Below are 20,575 nucleotides of genomic sequence, written 5' to 3'. Positions count from 1 at the left end.
GCGTGCGTGCGTGCGTGCGTGGGGGGGGGGGGGGGGGTTGTAGGTTTGTAGTCCCATTCTTGGTCTTAAAGTAGAACTTCACTCTGTCAGTCAAAGACTATACTATTGCTAGCAGCATAAGGATTAATAAACGGATTGGAAGGTATACTATATATCCTTGTTTTACATTTGTTTAAATTTCTTCAGTTACTTCCTGGTTTACATGCCTAGGCAAATGATGTCATACATCCCAGGAGACTTCAGCAGGGGTTTTCCTAGCCAAGCACACCCTCCTGCCTGCATGCCCGAGTTAAGGGCAGATGGATTCCATGAAGTAAATACTACGTAAATCATCTGCCTATACTTAGGATAGCCACAGCCAGAATTGCTAGGGTGTTTTTCAGAGTGATCTCAGCACAATAAAGCATGGAGACATAGATGGATGGATGGGGGAGTTTGATTTGAATAAAAAAAATGAATTAAAGCAGAGCTCCACCCAAAAGGGGAAGTTCCGCTTTAAGTCTTTGTCCCCCGCTCCCCATTAAGGATTTGCACCTTTGGGGAGTGGGTACCCAAATTTGACAGGTATCCACTCACTTCTGCTGCAATCGCCTAAGGAGATTGGAAGAGGAATTTGTCCTCCCCCCTCCCTCCCCGTAGTCTTCTGGGACACGTGACAGGTCCTAGAAGACTACAGGCCCATTCACAAAGCGCAGTGCTACTCGCGCATGCACAGTGGGCACCCGGCTGTGAAGCCGCAAGCTGTCACAGCTGGGTGCCCACATAGAAGATTCCGGCGCCAGGGAGAGAAGATGGCCAGTGAAACCAGCCATGGTGAGGACACCGCTGGACTGAGGGACAGCTAAGTGGCTGTATTTTAAAGGTAAACAGCTACAGTTTTTGTAGCCGATGACTATTTTTTTTTTTTTCTTCAGCTGGAACTCCGCTTTAAATAGCGTTTTGATTTGTTGTTCTCATATGCAGTGCAGTTCTGCTTTAAGGTGACAATGTTGCTTCACCACAGACACAATACAGTGAGAGCTAGCGTCGTCACCCTAGGACAGCATGTATGTCTAGGTCAGGATCAACAGGAAGAAAACCTGAAGAAGGAAAACAAATTAAGTCCTCGCTTCTAAAAAAAAAAAAAAAAAAAAAAAAAAAAAAAAAAAAAAAAAAAAAAAGGAGCAGGCTGCAATATATTACATTCGTGTTCTTAGTTTTAGATACAATAATCAAAATGGAAGGATGATGTGTGTGGGCATAATGTGACTCTGTCCCATACGAAATGCAATAATACACAAGAGAAGAGTCCAAGGGACTTTAGAAGACACCGTAAAGACAGTAAAAGACTTATATTTTATTGATTAAAAAAAAAAAAGGCTCAAGATGGGTATAAAAAAAAAAAAAAAAAAAAAAAGGTTTGATAGACATACATATAAATATAGGTAGTTCCATATAACTCTTGCACAAATCGACAAGTTTCGTGAGACAAGGTTCACTTCCTCAGGAGAAAACTCAAATATGTACAGGGAAACCAGTTTTTTTTTTTCTTACAAACAACCTGGTTTCCATATAGACATTTATGAGCTCTCACATCTCCTGAAGTGAACATCTCACGAAATGCGTCGAGATTTGTGCAAGCGCTCGTCTGCTATGAATCACTTATGATGTTGAATCCATATGTAACTACTCACACTTAAATGTATACTATTACTCTATGTATTATACAGCGGTTCAGGTGCCAATTTTTAAAGTGTATGACTCTAGAAATTGCACCTGAACCAGATTGAAAATCTCATGAAAATTGTAAAAAAAAAAAAAAAAAAGCGGCTGGCCTGCACGTGTGAACCAACTTTATAATTGGTTCACATGCCCTGCAAATCGGATGCAGTTCAAAACGCATCCAATTCACATATATGAGAACCAGGGCTCAAGGTTTTTATACCCAGCTTGAGCCTTTATTCAGGTTTATTTTCAATAAAATGTAAGTCTTTTACCGTCTTTGACGCGTCTCACAAAGTCCCTTAGGCACTTCTCTTGCTTCTGTAACGTAGTTTTAGATACACTTTGATAACCAAATGAATAAAGATACAAAAAAAAAAATTGACGGAACTTTTGAGGAATATCGAATGTGTCATTGAAGTTAATACAAAAACATTATTTTTTGGCGTTGTTCTAGAGAATGAGATTCCGGGAATCAGCACCAAACCTAGCGGTAAAAGCCCAACCAGCTCAAACCAGACAGATAACACTGTTCTCATTTCAGAGATAAACTCTCCAAGTCTTTGTGTCTACTGGAAGAGCCCAGATGTTATATTACCGTCAAGTTTTTACCGCGAGGAGGTCAGAGCAGATATGGATTAGGACCACTGAAATGGACCGATGCCCAGTGAGATGAAGGCAGGACATTAGGAGGGTGACACCCCAGAGATGATTAAACAGGGTGACATATGAACCTGCTGTAATTCCAAGGTCCTGAAGGCAGCATTTTGGAAAGGACCAACAGGGGATCTTCAGAGCACGGTCCAGCCGGCAAGCTGTGTCTTCTCCAATATCTTATCTTCACACATATCAAAGAGACGTCTCATGGACCACGTATGAGTGTCCACCATCGGGGCGAGAAACCCCCATAAAGTTCTCCTCCATTTCATCTTTTTCTGTCTCCTTCACACTTCCGTTCAGGAAACCATTGCAGGGTTTGTCGGCCACCAAGGGCTTTGGAAGGTTCTGCTCATCCTTCGAAAAAACAACAAGAAACCTTTAGCCAACATAATCGCTTTATAAACTGTTCTAGTCAAAAGACTTTTTTTTTTTTTTTAAATCAAAACCTCAGGGCAATTGCTAAATAAAATAGAAATACAGTATGACTCTATAGCAGTGTTTCTCAACCTTTTTTCAGTTAAGGCACCCTTTAAAATATGGACAGTCCTGAGGCACCCTTTAAAATTATGGACAGTCCTGAGGCACCCTTAAAAATTATGGGCAGTCCTGAGGCACCCTTAAAAATTATGGGCAGTCCTGAGGCACCCTTTAAAATTATGGACAGTCCTGAGGCACCCTTAAAAATTATGGACAGTCTTGAGGCACCCTTTAAAATAATGGACAGTCCTGAGGCACCCTATTCTAAAATGTGAAAAAATATTCCAATAGTTTTCTATAACGCAGCAACATCCACACATGTGGGACACCCAACGCTACGGGTGATCTATTCTTCCAAAAACAAATATACTTTTGCACACTGGTACTGACCAGTATTCCATGGATTCTCTTCTCCCTCAGTTTTCCTCCATCACTGAGCTAATGTGACCCCAGAACTGATGGAGAGGGGCAGGGGAGGGTCAAACAAGGAGGCTGTGCAGGCAGCTAACATACTCCTTATCAAATGTTGATGTCATTGGTTGTCAGGACGTTCGAGGCTAGAAGGTCGTAATGATGCACAATGAAAATCTGGGCATAATGTGTAACTAAAAAGACAGGCTTGTTCCACCCGCTGGATTGTATACAAAACATTTTGACAAGGCCCCCCTGAAGAAACATCAAGGCACCCTGGCTGAGAAAGGCTGCCCTGGAATATTGCTTGGGGAAATGCTGCTCAGGCTGTTGGTGTCCTGCAGGATGGATGCCGATGCAGTCAGAGCGTAGGCTAGGAAAGGTCCGTCCAGACCTAGAGCATGCAAACAAGATGACAGGTTTCCTGGGTGCTGCACACACCACTTGGCTATGCTCCCAATGGGTTTCATTGCGCCCCTGGGCCTTAATCATGAACCTCCAAGATTAAACCCCTGGGGTGGGGCGAAATGCGTTGGATGCGATGGACTGAGCTGAGGCTGCTTTTACCTGTCTACTACATGCTTACATGAACAGTGAAAGAGAAGCAGCAGACTGATGAGCTCATCCCTCCATCATTCTGCTCTCCTCTCCCATCCACATGCCCCTTGCGGTGCACCGGTCCCGACTTGCTCCTTGTACTGCTTCCCCTTCCCCTCTGCTATACAATAGACTGAAAAATGCAGATACAAAATCAAATTGGGGTACTTACACCGCTAGTATTGAAATAAAAAAGTCAAGGATGTATTCATGATTTCAGACCCAGATTCTGGATAGAGTGGGGAGGTATGAAAGCATCTTCTATTGCCATCTGTGTGCTGGAGACATCCACAGTTCCAGCTGGTCAAGGTGACCATTGTCATTAGACACAAGGTGCGGGGAAATACAAAACTTTGCCATTAACATCTTCCCCTCCGGCCCATGTATATAAACGGCCGGACGGGAGCAGTGCAGGGGCCGGTGGCAGTTTATAAATGTCCTCTCCGCTTCCCTGCCTGTGCGCACACTATTCCTCCCACTGATACCAATGATGGGGCGCTATTCCTCCCACTGATACCAATGATGGGGCACTATTCCTCCCACTGATACCAATGATGGGGCGCTATTCCTCCCACTGATACCAATGATGGGGCACTATTCCTCCCACTGATACCAATGATGGGGCACTATTCCTCCCACTGATACCAATGATGGGGCGCTATTCCTCCCACTGATACGGCACTATTCCTCCCACTGATACCAATGATGGGGCACTATTCCTCCCACTGATACCAATGATGGGGCACTATTCCTCCCACTGATACCAATGATGGGGCACTATTCCTCCCACTGATACCAATGATGGGGCACTATTCCTCCCACTGATACCAATGATGGGGCACTATTCCTCCCACTGATACCAATGATGGGGCACTATTCCTCCCACTGATACCAATGATGGGGCACTATTCCTCCCCCTGATACCAATGATGGGGCACTATTCCTCCCCCTGATACCAATGATGGGACACTATTCCTCCCACTGATACCAATGATGGGGCACTATTCCTCCCACTGATACCAATGATGGAGCACTATTCCTCCCACTGATACTAATGATGGGGCACTATTCCTCCCACTGATACTAATGATGGGGCACTATTCCTCCCACTGATACCAATGATGGGGCACTATTCCTTCCAACTGACACCAATGATGGGGCACTATTCCTTCCAACTGACACCAATGATGGGGTGCGATTCCTTCCACTGACACCAAAGATGAAGATTATCCTGCATGCACAGTAGGCACCCGGCTGTGAAGCGGTCACTGCCGGGTGCCCACACTAAAGATGTCGGTACTGGGGAGAGAAGACAGCCGGTGAAACCAGCCATGGTGAGGACACCACTGGACTGAGGGACAGGTAAGTGTCCGTATTTTAAAAGTCAGCAGCTACAGTTTTTGTAGCTGCTGACTTTTATTTATTTTATTTCTTTTAGCTGGAACTCTGCTTTAAGTAAATCCAAGATTTCAGTCTAGGGTCCATTCAACAATATTTCTAGAGAAGACAAGCTGGGTGTAGACAATACAATGTACCTTTAACAGTCTGGTCTCTTGGCGCTGCCCTACCTCTGCTATGTGAGGCACCCCAAACCGCAATCTCTCCTTGTATCTCTCAGGCAGGAAGAAGAGCAGCTTTGGGAGGACGAGGTACACCGTATGTGGATTCACATCCTTCCCCTTCATTGGGCCTGAAAACACACAAATCAATTTTCAATAACAAAATCTTCAACCACCATCGTTGCCAATCACAAAGAAAGATTAACGTGATTGCTCATGCAGATACTGCTGGCCAGTAATTGGCTTCCCTTCACAGATTCACACAATAAAGCCTTATTTTCAGTCCATTCAAGGTTCTCATTTTTACCTTGAGCCCTGATGAAGTGGGGTCTCCTCCGACCCCCGAAACACGTTGGCTATTTTTTTTTTTATTTTTTTTTAGCACCATGCCAATGAATGAATTTGGACTCTTGGTTTGGTACTCCTTCCAAGTTTGCATTTTTGGTTTTTTTTGGTAACCTGCTGTGATACCCACTGGAGGGTAGCCTTGTCTGCCTAATCTGAGCCAATGGGCTCTTCAAATGTTTTTGCCCTCTCACTACTTCGTATAAAAACTCATATTAAAAGTCCCAACGCCTCTTGGATACCTTTTTTTTTGTCATGGGTTAGAAGCTGGAGACCTTTGGAGGCCTGGACCCCTCTGTTAAATCAACAGAAAACAGGCTAAGGAATGGTTCTATCGGTTCCTTACCAGTCAGAAGGCTGACAATGATGCCGACAATGACAACGGTGGTGGAGTTGTGAGCGCTGTACCACATGTAGGACAAACTGTAGAACTTCTGTAGACCGGTCACACTGGAAGGAAACAGAAAAAGGGAAAGAGCCGTGAGCCTGCCGTTTGGTCAGGAGCGACTGGAGTCAACATCACTGTGTTAGAGACCTGTAAGGATATGAATGTGGCCGATGCCCTTGACAATCTGTTTTTAAAAAGGTGCACGTTCCATTGTGTGCCATTCATAATCCTTGCTTTTCTACTTCGTAAACCACTCACCTTAACCGTTTTCGAGTCACCCTATAGCAGAAATAGTGCTACAGGGTGGCACGGGCAAACAAAATCACGTGATTCTGCAGTTTCGGATGGGGGAGGGGGGTGCACCACCATTCGCGGGCTCGGTTCTGAATAACCGAGTCCCGGCTGGTGATCTCCCGCCAGCACCCAGCGATAGCAGAGTATCACCGACAGGGGAGAGACCTGTGTATAAACACCACAGATCTCTCCCCTGTCAACTCCTGCACACTGCTTTGTATGGCTCTGCATAGCACAGCTTTAACCACTTGCCCTGCAAAGGATTTTCTCCCCTTCCTGACCAGGCCATTTTTTACGTTACGGCCCTGCATTAGTTAAACTGACAATTGCACGGTCATGCAACGCTGCACCCAAATTAAATTTAAGTCCTTTTTTCCCACAAATGGTGCTTTATTTCAGTGGTATTTTACCGCCTGTGTGTTTTTTACTTTTTGCGCTATTGACAAAAAACCCCCCAAAAACTATTTTTGACTTTTTGCAATTAAAACATAGCCAGTAAAAAATAAATATCAAATTTCATCACATATTTAGGCCAAAATATATTCTGCTACACGTCTTTGCTAAAAATTAAATCCCAATATGTGTAAATGAATTGGTTTATGTGAAAGGTATAGCGTTTACAAACTGGCGGTATATATACTAGTAATGGCGGCGATAAGTGACTTAGAGCGGGACTGTGGCAGGCATTCTGACACTGGGGGGGAACTAGCTTGGTGTCACTGACATCCCCAGTGACACCAATACAGTGATCAGTGCTAATAAAAAGCACTGACGCTGTACGATTGAGACTGAGCAGGAAGGGGTTAATATCTGGGGTGATCAAAGGGTTAACTGTGTGTCATTTTACTATGTTGGCTGTGTGTGTGCGCTTCACTGTAAGCGCACTGCTTTGTATGGCTCTGCTATGCAGAGCCATACAAAGCACTGTGCAGGAGCCGACAGGAAAGAGATCTGTATTACATATCTGCTTACATACAGGTCTCTCCCCCGACGGTAATACTCGGTGATCGCTGGGTAATCACCGGCCGGGACCTGGTGACTGACAACCGAGGACAAGAATGGCGGCGCAGGTAGGGCATGCGCATGCCCCCTACCCAGAACTGAAAAATCACGCATATATACACACACGTGATTTTGCGCACCTGTGTTGCCCTGTAGCAGTATTTCTGCTATAGGGTGGTGCGGAAGTAGTTAAAATATAATATCCAATACAAAATTTAATGCAAAACCATTACAGGTTTCCTTTACCGCCCCCCACAGACTAATTAGACACCATGGTATAGCTATAGTTTTTCAGTAAATATGCAGCATATGACTGACCTTTTTGTAGCATTTCCAGAGGTCAGTAAGGTGGTCATAACAGCGGTAGTGAAGTTCCCCACTTCCGGTGGACTGGTGGCATTCAGTAGAGGGGAAGAAGAAGAGGCTGGCAATCTGCTCACAAAACTACCTATGCCGATCCAAAATGCCATAACCAGCCCGGCAATCAGACCACTGATGGCTCCCTGATTGAAGGAGAAGGTGCATAGAGAAAAGGATGAGAACATACAACAATAACATATAAAGCCATTTATAGCTCTGCCCCAAATTACATCACCAATCTTGTCTCCAAATATCACCCAAACCGTACTCTCCGCTCCTCGCATGACCTCCTGCTCTCTAGCTCCCTTGTTTCCTCCTCCCATGCTCGTCTCCAGGACTTCGCCAGAGCTTCCCCCATCCTCTGGAACTCTCTACCCCAATTTATCAGACTGTTGCCTACTCTGCTCAATTTTAGGCGATCTCTGAAAACTAATCTCTTCAGGGAAGCCTATCCAGCCCTTAGCTAATGGAATCTACTACTCCTCCTACCACTCCATCCCCCACAGTTACTACCTTTTGTACCACCAGCCCCTCCCTCCTAGATTGTAAACTCCAAGAAGCAGGACCCTCCTATTCCTCTTGTATTGAACTGTATTGTCTCCCTTTATATTGTAAAGCGCTGAGCAAACTGTTGGCGTTATATAAATCCTATATAATAATAATAGCAACATGGAATTATACAAATTAGAGCAAAAAGATGACTGACTTGCCCATAATGGCCCAATACATAGTATAGCCCTAAACCTAATACAGACTGATATTAATTCTAGAAACAGTCCATACAAAAAAACAAACAGCAGCTCTGAGGAAGGATGTACGACTCCCAAAATGCATTAGCACATTTCACCCAAGGAACTCTGCTGTCCGTGACTGTCATCTTTGGCTTCTTGTCTCTATCTTTATGACCTTTCTGGTTTGTGAATATGCATTTGTAATTTTTTAATACATTTTCTAATTATCACGGTAATGCAGGAGGAGAGTGCGCCCCGTTTTATTCTCTTTTTTGCCAGCATCAAGATTCCCCGATCTATAGAGAGCTGTACCTCAGTGAGTGTCTGATTCCGTGTTTTCTGTGTAGCATGAAGATCTGAGCGCTGGTTTTGGTATACGTCGGCGTTCCTACGGGACATGTTCACTATGCTTTTTTTTGAGCTGCTGCGTTTTTGGAAAGAGTCAGGGACTTTTTTAAATGCATAAATCCTTAGATTGTACACCCCTTGAGGGTTGGGGACTGAAGTAAATGTACAATATATATATATATATATATATATATATATATATATATATATATATATATATATATAAAAAAGCGCTGCATAAATGGACGGCACTATATAAGTACCTGAAATAAATAAATAAAATAAAGCGCTTTTTTTTTCTCGCTACAATAGAGTTCATTGAAGAAGCTGCTGAAATGTATGTACTGTGGTTTTTCCACTTTTTTTTGTCGCGTTATGCGTTTTTATTCTGCACAGTAACAAAAAAACATGTCCACTGTAATCAAAAAACCCCCCAAAAAACAAAAAATGCAAAACGCCACACAAACACATATGCAAAACCGACAAAAAGCACAATGCATTGGTGTGAACCTGCCTAAAGGCTCCACACTACCCCTGCCCTTAAAACACAACACTACCTGTACCTGACCCCACCATCAACCCCTTTTTCCTCAAATAAACTGCCCCCTTTGCTTCCCCGTTCTCAACAGGCTCCTTCCTACAATTCCAGCCCTTAACAACATTAGCTGTAACAATCCCAATACCAACCCCTTTGCTTGTATTAATGGACCGCTTTGCTTCCACACTCACACTGGGCCCCGTGCTATAATCCCTGTCCTTAAAGCAGAGCTCCGCCCAAAAGGGGAAGTTCTGCTTTAAAGGACTGCTCCCCCGCTCTCCATTAAGGATTGGCACCTTTGGGGAGTGGGGGGGGGTTAGTGGGTACCCAAATTTGACAGGTACCCGCTCTAGCTTCCGGTCTGAAGGTGTCCTCCCCTCCCTGTAGTCTTTTGGGACACGCGACAGCGCAGCTGTACTCGCGCATGCGCAGTGGCTACCCGGCCATGAAGCCGCAAGCTATCACAGCCGGGTGCCCACACTGAAGATGCTAGCCTCCTGGAATACAGGACGGCCGGTGAACCGGCTGCAGGGGACACACCACGGGACCGAGGAACAGGTGAGTGGCTGTTTTTTTCAAAAGTCAGCAGCTACAGTTTTTGTAGCTATTTTTCGATAGGGTGAGTGGAAATCCACTTTAACCACAACACTACCTGTAACTGAACCCAACACTGATCCCTTCCTCAGATTAAACGGACCCCGTTGTTTCCATATTCATATTGGGCCCCTTGCTATAATCCCTTAACACCACTACCTGTAACCAAAAACCAACCATTTCATGATATACAGTATATATATATATATATATATATATATATATATATATATATATATATATATATATATTTATATTTATATATTACACACACACACACTTTTTTTTTTTTGGACACAGGCACAGATTTTTTTCAGGCATTTACCAAAACCTATTCAAGCTATCATTCTATAATGGATATGGGCTGAAAGTGTGCACTCTCAGGTTTAATTTGAGGGTATGTACATCCACATTGGAGGAAGGGTTTAGGAATTACAGCTCTTAAGAGTAGCCACCCCACCTTTTTCAAGGGACCAAAAAGGTCTCATACAGGGGGCTTTACCCCGTGTGACTTTTTTTCGTTTTGCATGCACACAAACTGTAACTTACTAACACACTGCCTCCTAGAATAACTGTGACCTAGGCTCCATTCACATATATGTCAATTGGATGCGGTTTGAATCGCATTCAATTCGCATGACATGTGAACCAGCAGCCTTCTCTAAGGGGCCGGTGCACATACCTGTGGGCTGGCCGCAGTGTGTTTTTTAGTCCAGTTCAGGTGCGATTTCAAGTACAAACTCACACCTGAACCCGTGAACAGAACCGCACCGGACTCCTTTGAAAGAAAGGCAGGTAAACTGGCCCGCACATATGTGAACCATCCCTTAAGAATCCCATGAAACAGGAGGGCCCAGCCTAGGCAGGTAACCAAAAAGTAAAAGGAAAATACCCCCAAAAAAGAAAAGTGCTAAAAACAAAACAAACATTGTTCTCATTTGTGGAAGGGGGAGGAGGGCAAGTAAGACAACATTGTTGATGCTAGATGAGTTTCACTTTATGGGGTCCGAAGCAGCAGTTAAAGAGGTGTTCTTGGCCCCCTCCTTCCAAAAAAAATTAAAAGTTGGCAGCTACAAATACTATAGCCACTGACATTTATTATTAGGGCACTTACCTGTGCAAGGATCTAGTGATGTCCTCACACAAGCAGATTCTTCAATCAGCTTCGGTTGCAGGTGCCGCCATCTTGACTAAGGGAAAACTGCTTCACAGCCGGTTTCCTACTGCGCATGTGCAAATCGCGCTGTGCTTTGTGAATGTGCCGCAGTCTTCTGGGACCTATGAAGTTTTCTAGAAGGCTGTGGCGGGGGAATTGGGGGGGGGGGGGTGAAGGGGGTCGAATTTCCAGATCAGTTTGCCACTTCGAACTGAGCCAGAAGTAAGAGCGGGTACATGTCAAAACAAGCTACCCGCTCCCCCCCCCCAAAAAAAATTGCCAAATGTGGCAGCGGATGAAGGGAGGATGCAGATAAGTGGAGCTTCCCTTTTGGGTGTAACTCCGCTTTAAAATTTCCAACTTTCAAAAGCCCCATGAAAGCAGGAAAGGTCTATAGCCAGGGCCGGACTGACCATTCAGGCACTGCCCGAGGGCTTAGGGTCAGCATGGGGCCCCATGAAATGCCCCTGGCACCTTTCGTAGGCTTTTTTGGGTGTGGTTTGAGTGTGGGCGAGGACACAGGGGCCCCATGATCCCCTATTGCCCAGGGGCCCCATGAGTTGTCAGTCCGCCGCTGTCTATAGCGCTATATTGGGAAATCATGCCATGCAGGTAAAAGAGGAACTTGTCAAAGACAGACCGCAATACTCACAATAGCATTGGTAAAAGGAAAGAAAAATCCAAGAGAGAACAGACCAAGGAGAGGACCTCCAACGATGCCAAAAATACTCAGCGCTGCCTGTAGGGAGGAAACAAAAAAATATTAAAGTAGCAGAGATGCCTTTAACCCCTCGCCTACCAGACACTTATACCCCCTTCCTGCCCAGGCCAATTTCCATTTTTCAGCGCTGTCACACTTTGAATGACAATTGCGCGGTCATGCAACATTGCACCCATATGAAATTTTTATAATTTTTTTGTGACAGATAGAGCTTTCTTTTGCTGGTAATCACCTCGGGGGTTTTTATTTTTTCTTAAACCAAAAACCACTGAAAATTTTGAAAAAAAACGTTTTAGTTTTTGTTATAAAATTTTGTAAATAAGTGATTTTTCTCCTTCACTGATGTGCACTAATGAGGCTGCAGTGATGGACACTGATAGGTGGCACTGATGGGCATTGACAGGCATCATTGATGGACACTGAAAGGCAACACTGATAAAAGGCACTGATATATGGCACTGATTGGCACTGTTAGGCGGCACTGATAGGCTGCTCAGATGGGCACTGATATGTGGCATTGATGTGCACTGATATGTGGCATTGATGTGCACTGGTAGGCACTGATATGTGGCACTGATATGTGGCACTGGCAAGAAGCACTGACAAGGCATGTGGCACTGCTGGGGCTACACAGATCATCAGGGCACACTGATCATCAGTGCCCTGATGATCAGTGTACATGTCACGTTCGCGGAAAGCAGATTACCGGCTCTCCTCTCCTCTGTCAGCGTGACAGCTCGAGAGGAGAGAAATGCAGATAACCGGCATTTCCCTGTTTACATGTGATCAGCTGTGATTGGACACAGCTGATCACATGACTGAGCTGACATCTTCGGCTCTTTCCGTGATCGGTGATCCGCTGTGTCCGAGGGACACAGCGCACCGCCGATCGCCGCGCGCTCCCTGAGCCAGGCATGCGCGGTTAGAATGGGAGGACGTCATATGATGTCCTCCCAGAACGAGAGAACCACCTTGCATCCGTCATATTACTATATAGCGGGCGGGAGGCGGTTAAGATGTAGGCAAGTCTATACTTCCAACAGTGTTAATATCATTCACAACTGAACAGTAACAAGGGGATTCTGGAGGTGCGAATCTGTACAGATTCAGTCTGTCACTTAATCCTGTGAGGAGGCCACCATATCATTGGATGTGCCAGCTATCATCAGGCAGCTCTCACTGTTTCTACACCCTGCATCCTGATGTCATTGTAATTCAGTGATCGGAGGCAGGAGATGCCTCTAATGACGCCCTCTACTTTGCAGAGATTCTAGGTTACTTCTAACTGGTGAAAAATTGCGGCACAGAGTTTAGACAACCAAAGTTTAGATTTAAAAAGGGGAGATTTACTAAAAATGGTGCACACAGAAACCAATCAGCTTCCAGGTTTTATTGTCAAAGCTTAATTGAACAAGCTGAAGGTGGAAGCTGATTGGCTACGATGCACAGATGCACCAGAGTCTCTGTGCACTGATTTTTAGTAAATCTCCCCTCATTGCGTCTCCAAGCAAGAGAAGGAAATTTAGTATATTGCAGCTTTTCAGTCCTTAGGTGTGATTGTAGCATTCAGGGTTTTTTTTTCCCCGCATGTTTAACTGGTTATCCTGACAGTTAGGCCCCATGTACACGGGACACTTCTGAATGATGGAAAATAACTGCTGGAAACCGTAGGTTAGAAAACATCTGTTTAGCCGCGCTTGCATACTGCGTTTATGCATGTTTGCGTTTAGAAGAGTTTTTTTTTTTTTTAAATTTATTTCAGGTACTTATAGAGCGTCATCAATTAACGCAGCACTTTACATATATATAGTACATTCACATCAGTCCCTAACCCTCAAGGGGCGTACAATCTAAGGTCCCTAACTTACATTCATATACTAGGGCCAATTTAGACAGGATCCAAATTAACCTACCAGCATGTCTTTGGAGTTTTTTTAACCACTTGCCTACCAGGCACTTATACCCCCTTCCTTACCAGGCCAATTTTCAGCGTTCAGCGCTGTTACACTTTGAATGACAATTGCGTGGTCATGCAACATTGTACTCATGACATTTTTATCATTTTTTTTCTCACAAATAGAGCTTTCTTTTGGTGGTATTTACTCACTGCTGGGTGTTTTATTTTTTGAGCTATAAACAAAAAAAAGAGCAAAAAAAAAAAAAAAAAAAAGTTTCTTTGCATCTATTATAAAATTTAGCAAACAGGTAATTTTTCTCCTTCACTGATGTGCGTTGATGAAGCTGCACTGATAGGCGGCACTGCTGGGCGCAGGTGGGTAGCTCTGATCATCAGTGCCCTGATGATCGGTGCCAATCCCTGCTCTGACAATTGCCGGTTCTCGGTAATACTTTCCTCGCACTCTGACAGCGTGTGGAAAGTGCAGCCGAGAACCGGTAGTTGCATTTTCCGGTGATCAGCGTGTCATTGGACATGGCTGATCACATGGTAAAAGGCCGCTGTGATTGGCCTTTTACCGCATAACGTGATTAGCTGTGTCCGTAAGACACAGCCATCACGGAGATCGCCGGGGGAGCGCGTTCTGGGAGGACGTCGTATGACACCCTCCCAGAACTGGCTGGCCATAGTGAAGCCGTAATTCAGCTACCTGCGGTTGGCAACTGGTTAAAGATAACCTCAGGAGACCCTTCCAAATGCCCAGAATGCACTGAAATACAGTAAAAAATTTACTTTTTCAGACATTTTGAGAGAAATAAGAGAGCAGAAGCAGAGAGAGCAGTATGTGTTGAGATTAGCTGTCTTTTTTGTGGTGTTTGGATGTGTTCCGGCTGATTTCTGTGCAGAAATGATTGTAGCAGCGTCTAACATATTTTATTTCATGCGAAACTTCAAAGCATGGTGTACCATGTGCATTTGAGTACCGGGAAAACGCTTTGCATGCATTTTTCATGATGAAAAAAAGACTCTGGACAGCATCTGGAAATGGAAGAGTTAAAAAAAAATTTTTTTCCAAAACGCAAACGCTTATTAATGCAGCTAGCCATGTTTATAAGCTTTTAGAATGCTGATAAAATCTACTCCTGAAAGCAAGTTTGGTGCGTTCAAAAAAACGACTGTAAACGCAACTGCCTGTAAACGACGATGTGTATATGGACACATAGGGAAACGTTAGGGAGAGTTCAGGGGCTGCTGAAAAAAACGCTGAACAGCTCCTGAACGTGAGGTTATCAGCTGCAGTGTACATGGAGCCTAATACAGGATGACGACACTCACTCACTGTACTGTGGCTATGGAGGAGCCATGTGGTCACCCTAGCACGGGGCTATAAAGCACCTCTCCCTTTCCTCTTCTCCATAATTTAGGTGGTGCTCTGTAGTCCATAAAGAACGGTAAACAATGATAAATTGAACCAGTTAGTACAGTTATCTGTTACATTGCGTTCAGTCATCTCCAAAGACCACAGAACTATGCCTTTCTTTGTTATGGAAAAAGAGTCAAAGAGCAGAGTTCTGTTGTACCATCCTGCTTCCATTGTCCTGATATATTGGGGTGAGCGAGTGCCGTCACCCTGGGACTGTAAGTGTGTTATTGACAGAATCACTAGGTGAAAAAAAGAAAAAGAAAAACAAAAAAAACGTCAGCAGACGCCACATCTAAGTACTGTTAAAGTGTTACTAAACCCACAACAGTAAAATCAGCCTGTAAAGCATGCTTGTTATACTGACTGTGGAACCTAAGGGGTTAATCTTATGCATTGTGCAAAAAGGCTGTTTGATCCTGTCTTCTCTGCTCCTCCTCTTGTTCACATGTCCACGTCTCATCTCCTGATAAGACAGACTGAATCTATATCCACTCTGCACATGCTCAGTTTAGTGCGTATTAGGAGAGTACATGTGATCAGCACAGGGCCAATCTGCTCTGTCCAGACAGAGGGTCAGGGGTTCTGCATCCTCCAAGAGCAGAAATAAAACTCCGACAAGCTTTAACCAGTGCTCTGCTGGACACTGATAGAAGTCACAAGACTGCTCTAACTGCTTTTGAGAAAAGGTATTTAGCAGTTTATATTTACTAAAATAATTGCATTTCCATGTTCTGAGTACTGTGGGAGGCCAGATATAGTGAATGCAGGGTCCGGGGAGACCGGATATAGTGAATGCAGGGTCCAGGGAGACCGGATATAGTGAATGCAGGGTCCAGGGAGACCGGATCTAGTGAATGCAGGGTCCAGGGAGACCCGATATAGTGAATGCAGGGTCCAGGGAGACCCGATATAGTGAATGCAGGGTCCAGGGAGACCCGATATAGTGAATGCAGGGTCCAGGGAGACCCGATATAGTGAATGCAGGGTCCAGGGAGACCCGATATAGTGAATGCAGGGTCCAGGGAGACCCGATATAGTGAATGCAGGGTCCAGGGAGACCCGATATAGTGAATGCAGGGTCCAGGGAGACCCGATATAGTGAATGCAGGGTCCAGGGAGACCCGATATAGTGAATGCAGGGTCCAGGGAGACCCGATATAGTGAATGCAGGGTCCAGGGAGACCCGATATAGTGAATGCAGGGTCCAGGGAGACCCGATATAGTGAATGCAGGGTCCAGGGAGACCCGATATAGTGAATGCAGGGTCCAGGGAGACCCGATATAGTGAATGCAGGGTCCGGGGAGACCCGATATAGTGAATGCAGGGTCCGGGGAGACCAGATATAGTGAATGCGGGGTCCGGGTTTTTTTTTTAACACTTTAACCTGCAATATATTCCTTTTCTAGGTTTAGATATGCTTTAGGCTACAAGGAAAAAAAAATATTTACCTGCAGGACAGAGCCCATCAGAGAGGAGACATAGGCCATTCCCAGGCAGAGGAATCCATAACCGAGAGCTGTAAATAAATGGGATAAAACTAGACAAGGCAAAAACTCAGGCAGCAGGATTACAGAGGGATGAATGAGAGCTGAAATCTCCGCAAGACCATTTACTACATGGCAGCAGCATCCAATTCCACCAATATGTACCAAACATTTCAGCCGTCCGTATTATCATCTAAGCGTTTTCCATAATTAATGAAAATAGTTCTAAAAATGGAAAATGTGACTTCATGTTAGTGTGAGATTTAGTGATAAATACCCCACAACTGTCACCAATTTCATTATTTTCCTAATATTTGTCAATTTTCTCCCATTTTCTTTAATCTGTGATGGATTTATTCTCTCCCCCCTTTTTACCTATTAAAAAAAAAAAAAAAAAAAAAAAAAAGTCAATGAAGGCAATTCTATTTATTTAGAGCAGAGATCGATTAGAAACTCTGTTTAATGGCAGGCAACTGTTTGATTTGCAAGTACATGTTTACATCTACGGACAGCCCTGGCTCCTTTCAGCCAATCATTGAGCTGTATACACTGAGCAGCTGCTGCTGATTGGAACATCTGGGATTCCAGCTGCAGGTATACAGAATATAATATTGCGAAATGATGCAGCTCCAGTGAATATAACAAAAACATACAAAAAAAAACAAAAGGGGTCCTGAGAATGTTTGTTTGGACGAAACTAGTAGGGGCGGAGTCTCGGTGCTTATGTCACGCTGCTGCTCGATTCTGGGTCATCAGCGGATCTCAGTGAGCTCCATCTGTTCCAGTGGGAGACACCTTTTGCTGCTGCCTAAAAAGGAGTAGTTTTTGGAGTGAAAGTACATACATCTGGTGAGGGTTTGTGCCTGAGAAACATGTTGTGTCTGCTGTGCCTGTTTGGCGAGTGTGCATTCGATTAAGGGGTCAGTACTTGGTGTTTCTGTTACACTACAAGGATCTACTGAATGGTGGAAGATCTTTTTAATCTGAATATACACTGCTCAAAAAAAAAAAAAAAAAATCAAAAAAGGAAGACTTTTTAATCAGAGTATACAATCAAGTCAATGAAACTCCTGGGATATTGATCTGGTCAGGTAAGTAGCAGAGGGGGTTGTTAATCAGTTTCAGCTGCTTTGGTGTTAATTAAATTAACAACAGGTGCACTAGATGGGCAACAATGAGACCACTGCCAAAACAGGAATGGTTTTACAGGTGGAGGCCACTGACAATTTTTTCCCTACTCATCTTTTCTGACTATTTTTCACCAGTTTTGCATTTGGCTAGGGTCAGTGTCACTACTGGTAGCATGAGGCCATACCTGGACCCTACAGAGGTTGCACAGGCAGTCCAACTCCTCCAGGATGGCACATCAATACGTGACATTGTCAGAAGGTTTGCTGTGTCTCCCAGCACAGTCTCAAGAGCATGGAGGAGATTCCAAGAGACAGGCAGTTACTCTAGGAGAGCAGGACAGGGTCATAGAAGATCCTTAATCCATCAGCAGGACCGGTATCTGCTCCTTTGTGCAAGGAGGAACAGGATGAGCACTGCCAGAGCCCTACAAAATGACCTCCAGCAGGCCACTGGTGTGAATGTCTGACCAAACAATCAGAAACAGACTTCATGAGGGTGGCCTGAGGGCCCAACGTCCTCTAGTGGGCCCTGTGCTCACTGCCCGGCACCATTGAACTTGATTGGCATTTGCCATTGAACACCAGAATTGGCAGGTCCACCACTGGCACCCTGTGCTTTTCACAGATGAGAGCAGGTTCACCCTGAGCACATGTGATAGACGTGAAAGGGTCTGGAGAAGCCGTGGAGAACGTTATGCTGCCGTAACATCGTTCAGCATGACCGTTTTGGTGGTGGGTCAGTGATGGTCTGGGGAGGCATATCCATGGAGGGACACAGACCTCTACAGGCTAGACAATGGCACCCTGACTGCCATTAGGTATTGGGATGAAATCCTTGGACCCATTATCAGACCCTATGCTAGTGCAGCGGGTCCTGGGTTCCTTCTGGTGCACAATGCCTAGCCTCAGGTGGCGAGAGTATGCAGGCAGTTCCTGGAGAACAAAGGCATTGATAGAATTGAATGGCCCCCATGCTCACCTGACCTAAACCCAAGTTGCTGCAATGAAATTTCAGCAAAATGGACTCGCCTGCTGCATCATTTTTTTCACTTTGATTTCGGAGTGTCTTTGAATTCAGTGCTCTGTAGGTCGATCATTTTCATTTCCATCAACAGATGGGGCATCCTTACGTTCCTAACACATTACCCAGTCCATATCAGTATAGATATCCAGTAGGAGATTTTTTTCAAAGCGTTCCTATTTATTGAGCAGTGTATAAGGACTTTGATTTACTTTTTTTTTTTTTTGTATGTTTTTGTTATATTCACTGGTGCTGCATCATTTCACAATACTATAAGTCTTTAGGTTTGGGTATATCAAACTTTGCCAGTGGCCACACGTGGTATCACAGCGCAGATGTATTACAATGCGTAGGTATCCAGAATATACTTGCAGCACCATGGTCGATTTTGGACATGTGAATGAAGCCTAATAGTTGCCAGTGTGCATATATAAAGCTCTCACATGAATGTTCACCTTGGATAGTGAAAGACTGCATCACTTTTTATATTGCCTATAGCAGGCCTCAAAATTTCCACTCGCCTGCTCGCATTTGGCGAGTGGAAATAAGGTTGGGGCAAGCATCCCACAGGGCCAGCTCAGTCACTCGCAATCTAAGCTGTCAGACTGCTCAATACACTGAGCAAAGTGAAGGCAAAGGACAGGGGGAATGTGTGCTGTGCTCTCTTGCTTACCTCTAGAGTGCAGTACCCAGCTCTGTGATGAAAGGTAATGTACTGCAACTTTTTATAGGGCTGTGTACATATGACTGTATGTGTATGTCTGTATGTGTGTGTGTGTGTGTAAGCATACATGTATGGGTGGTTTGGACAGGTTCAGGATTATAATTGGTGGTATATAAAAATATATGTGCAGCGCTAATCAACAAATTAAAATTAAGTATATGTGAGAAATGTCCCCAATTAAAAGAACATAAATCAGTGAGTCTCTAAAATGAACAAAGTGATATACAGCTTCAATCCAGTGGTGGTGCTCCCAGTGGAGAGGTAAGAATTACGCACTCACCAGAAGCGTAATTTAATTACGCAGTATGTAAATCAACAGGGATCCCCTTCACAGGTATGGGCCTGGACTGGAACTCAGGGTAGATTCTCCTTCAAGATGATATGGATATGGGCCCTCAAAGGATGTAGCTGGCCAGAGGTCCCTTTAAGGGATAGGTGGGTACAGATGCCTGCTTACAGGTGCTTCCCTCTCTGGGTATAGTGGACTGCTAGCTGGATCACGGCAGGGCTCTATAAATAATATAGCTCAGGCCAGAGGGTCCACTCCAACTGTTGCACACATATCTTGGAACTGGACTTTGAACTGAGGATTCTTACTGATTTCTTGCTTGCGTTTACTAGCAAACTCTTCTAGATTCGTTTTAAACATCTCTAACTGTTTTGACCTCTGTGCAAGCTGGCCCTCAGCCAAGACCGTCTCTCGTTCTTTGTATTTGGCCTCAGCCAGCTTCTTCTTGGCTATGGCCCCCCCTCCCTCTATAATAGGTGGTAGAGTATGGGGCATTTGAGGTACTGCTAGATTGGAAAGAAGGTAGGATATGCTTGGTAGAGTTATGGTCTGGTGAGAGATTATGGGGGGTTATGTTTGTACACGGTGCATGGTCTAAGTATGATGGATGTTTAGGGGGACATAGGAGGCCCTGATTTAATGGGGGGGACTGTAGGAACCCTAAAGTAATGTGGGGAACACTAAACATTGTCATTTCATGAGATAATTTACGAAAGTTTGTTTA

General features: G+C 44.5%; 1 protein-coding gene across 1 annotated transcript in view; it reads right to left on the bottom strand.

The window, feature by feature from the left end:
* Positions 1–1,174: 1,174 nt before the first annotated feature.
* The window catches only part of SLC5A6 (solute carrier family 5 member 6), a 69,119-nt gene continuing 49,718 nt past the window's right edge, over positions 1,175–20,575 (bottom strand). The window contains exons 10-15 of the mRNA XM_089655653.1: positions 16,652–16,719; positions 11,814–11,900; positions 7,753–7,937; positions 6,097–6,200; positions 5,415–5,536; positions 1,175–2,715 (exon numbers count right to left, since the gene is read on the bottom strand). Of these exons, the coding sequence (XP_089511779.1) occupies positions 2,551–2,715; positions 5,415–5,536; positions 6,097–6,200; positions 7,753–7,937; positions 11,814–11,900; positions 16,652–16,719 (731 nt within the window). The 3' untranslated portion in view covers positions 1,175–2,550. The remainder of the gene's footprint in view (positions 2,716–5,414; positions 5,537–6,096; positions 6,201–7,752; positions 7,938–11,813; positions 11,901–16,651; positions 16,720–20,575) is intronic.

The sequence above is a fragment of the Staurois parvus genome, unplaced genomic scaffold, assembly GCF_062004578.1.
Source record: "Staurois parvus isolate SC_StPar_1 unplaced genomic scaffold, SC_StPar_1.0 ptg000860l, whole genome shotgun sequence".
Classification (NCBI taxonomy): domain Eukaryota; kingdom Metazoa; phylum Chordata; class Amphibia; order Anura; family Ranidae; genus Staurois; species Staurois parvus.
Note: the sequence above shows the minus strand (reverse complement) of the source record. Positions and strands in the feature narration are given on the sequence as shown.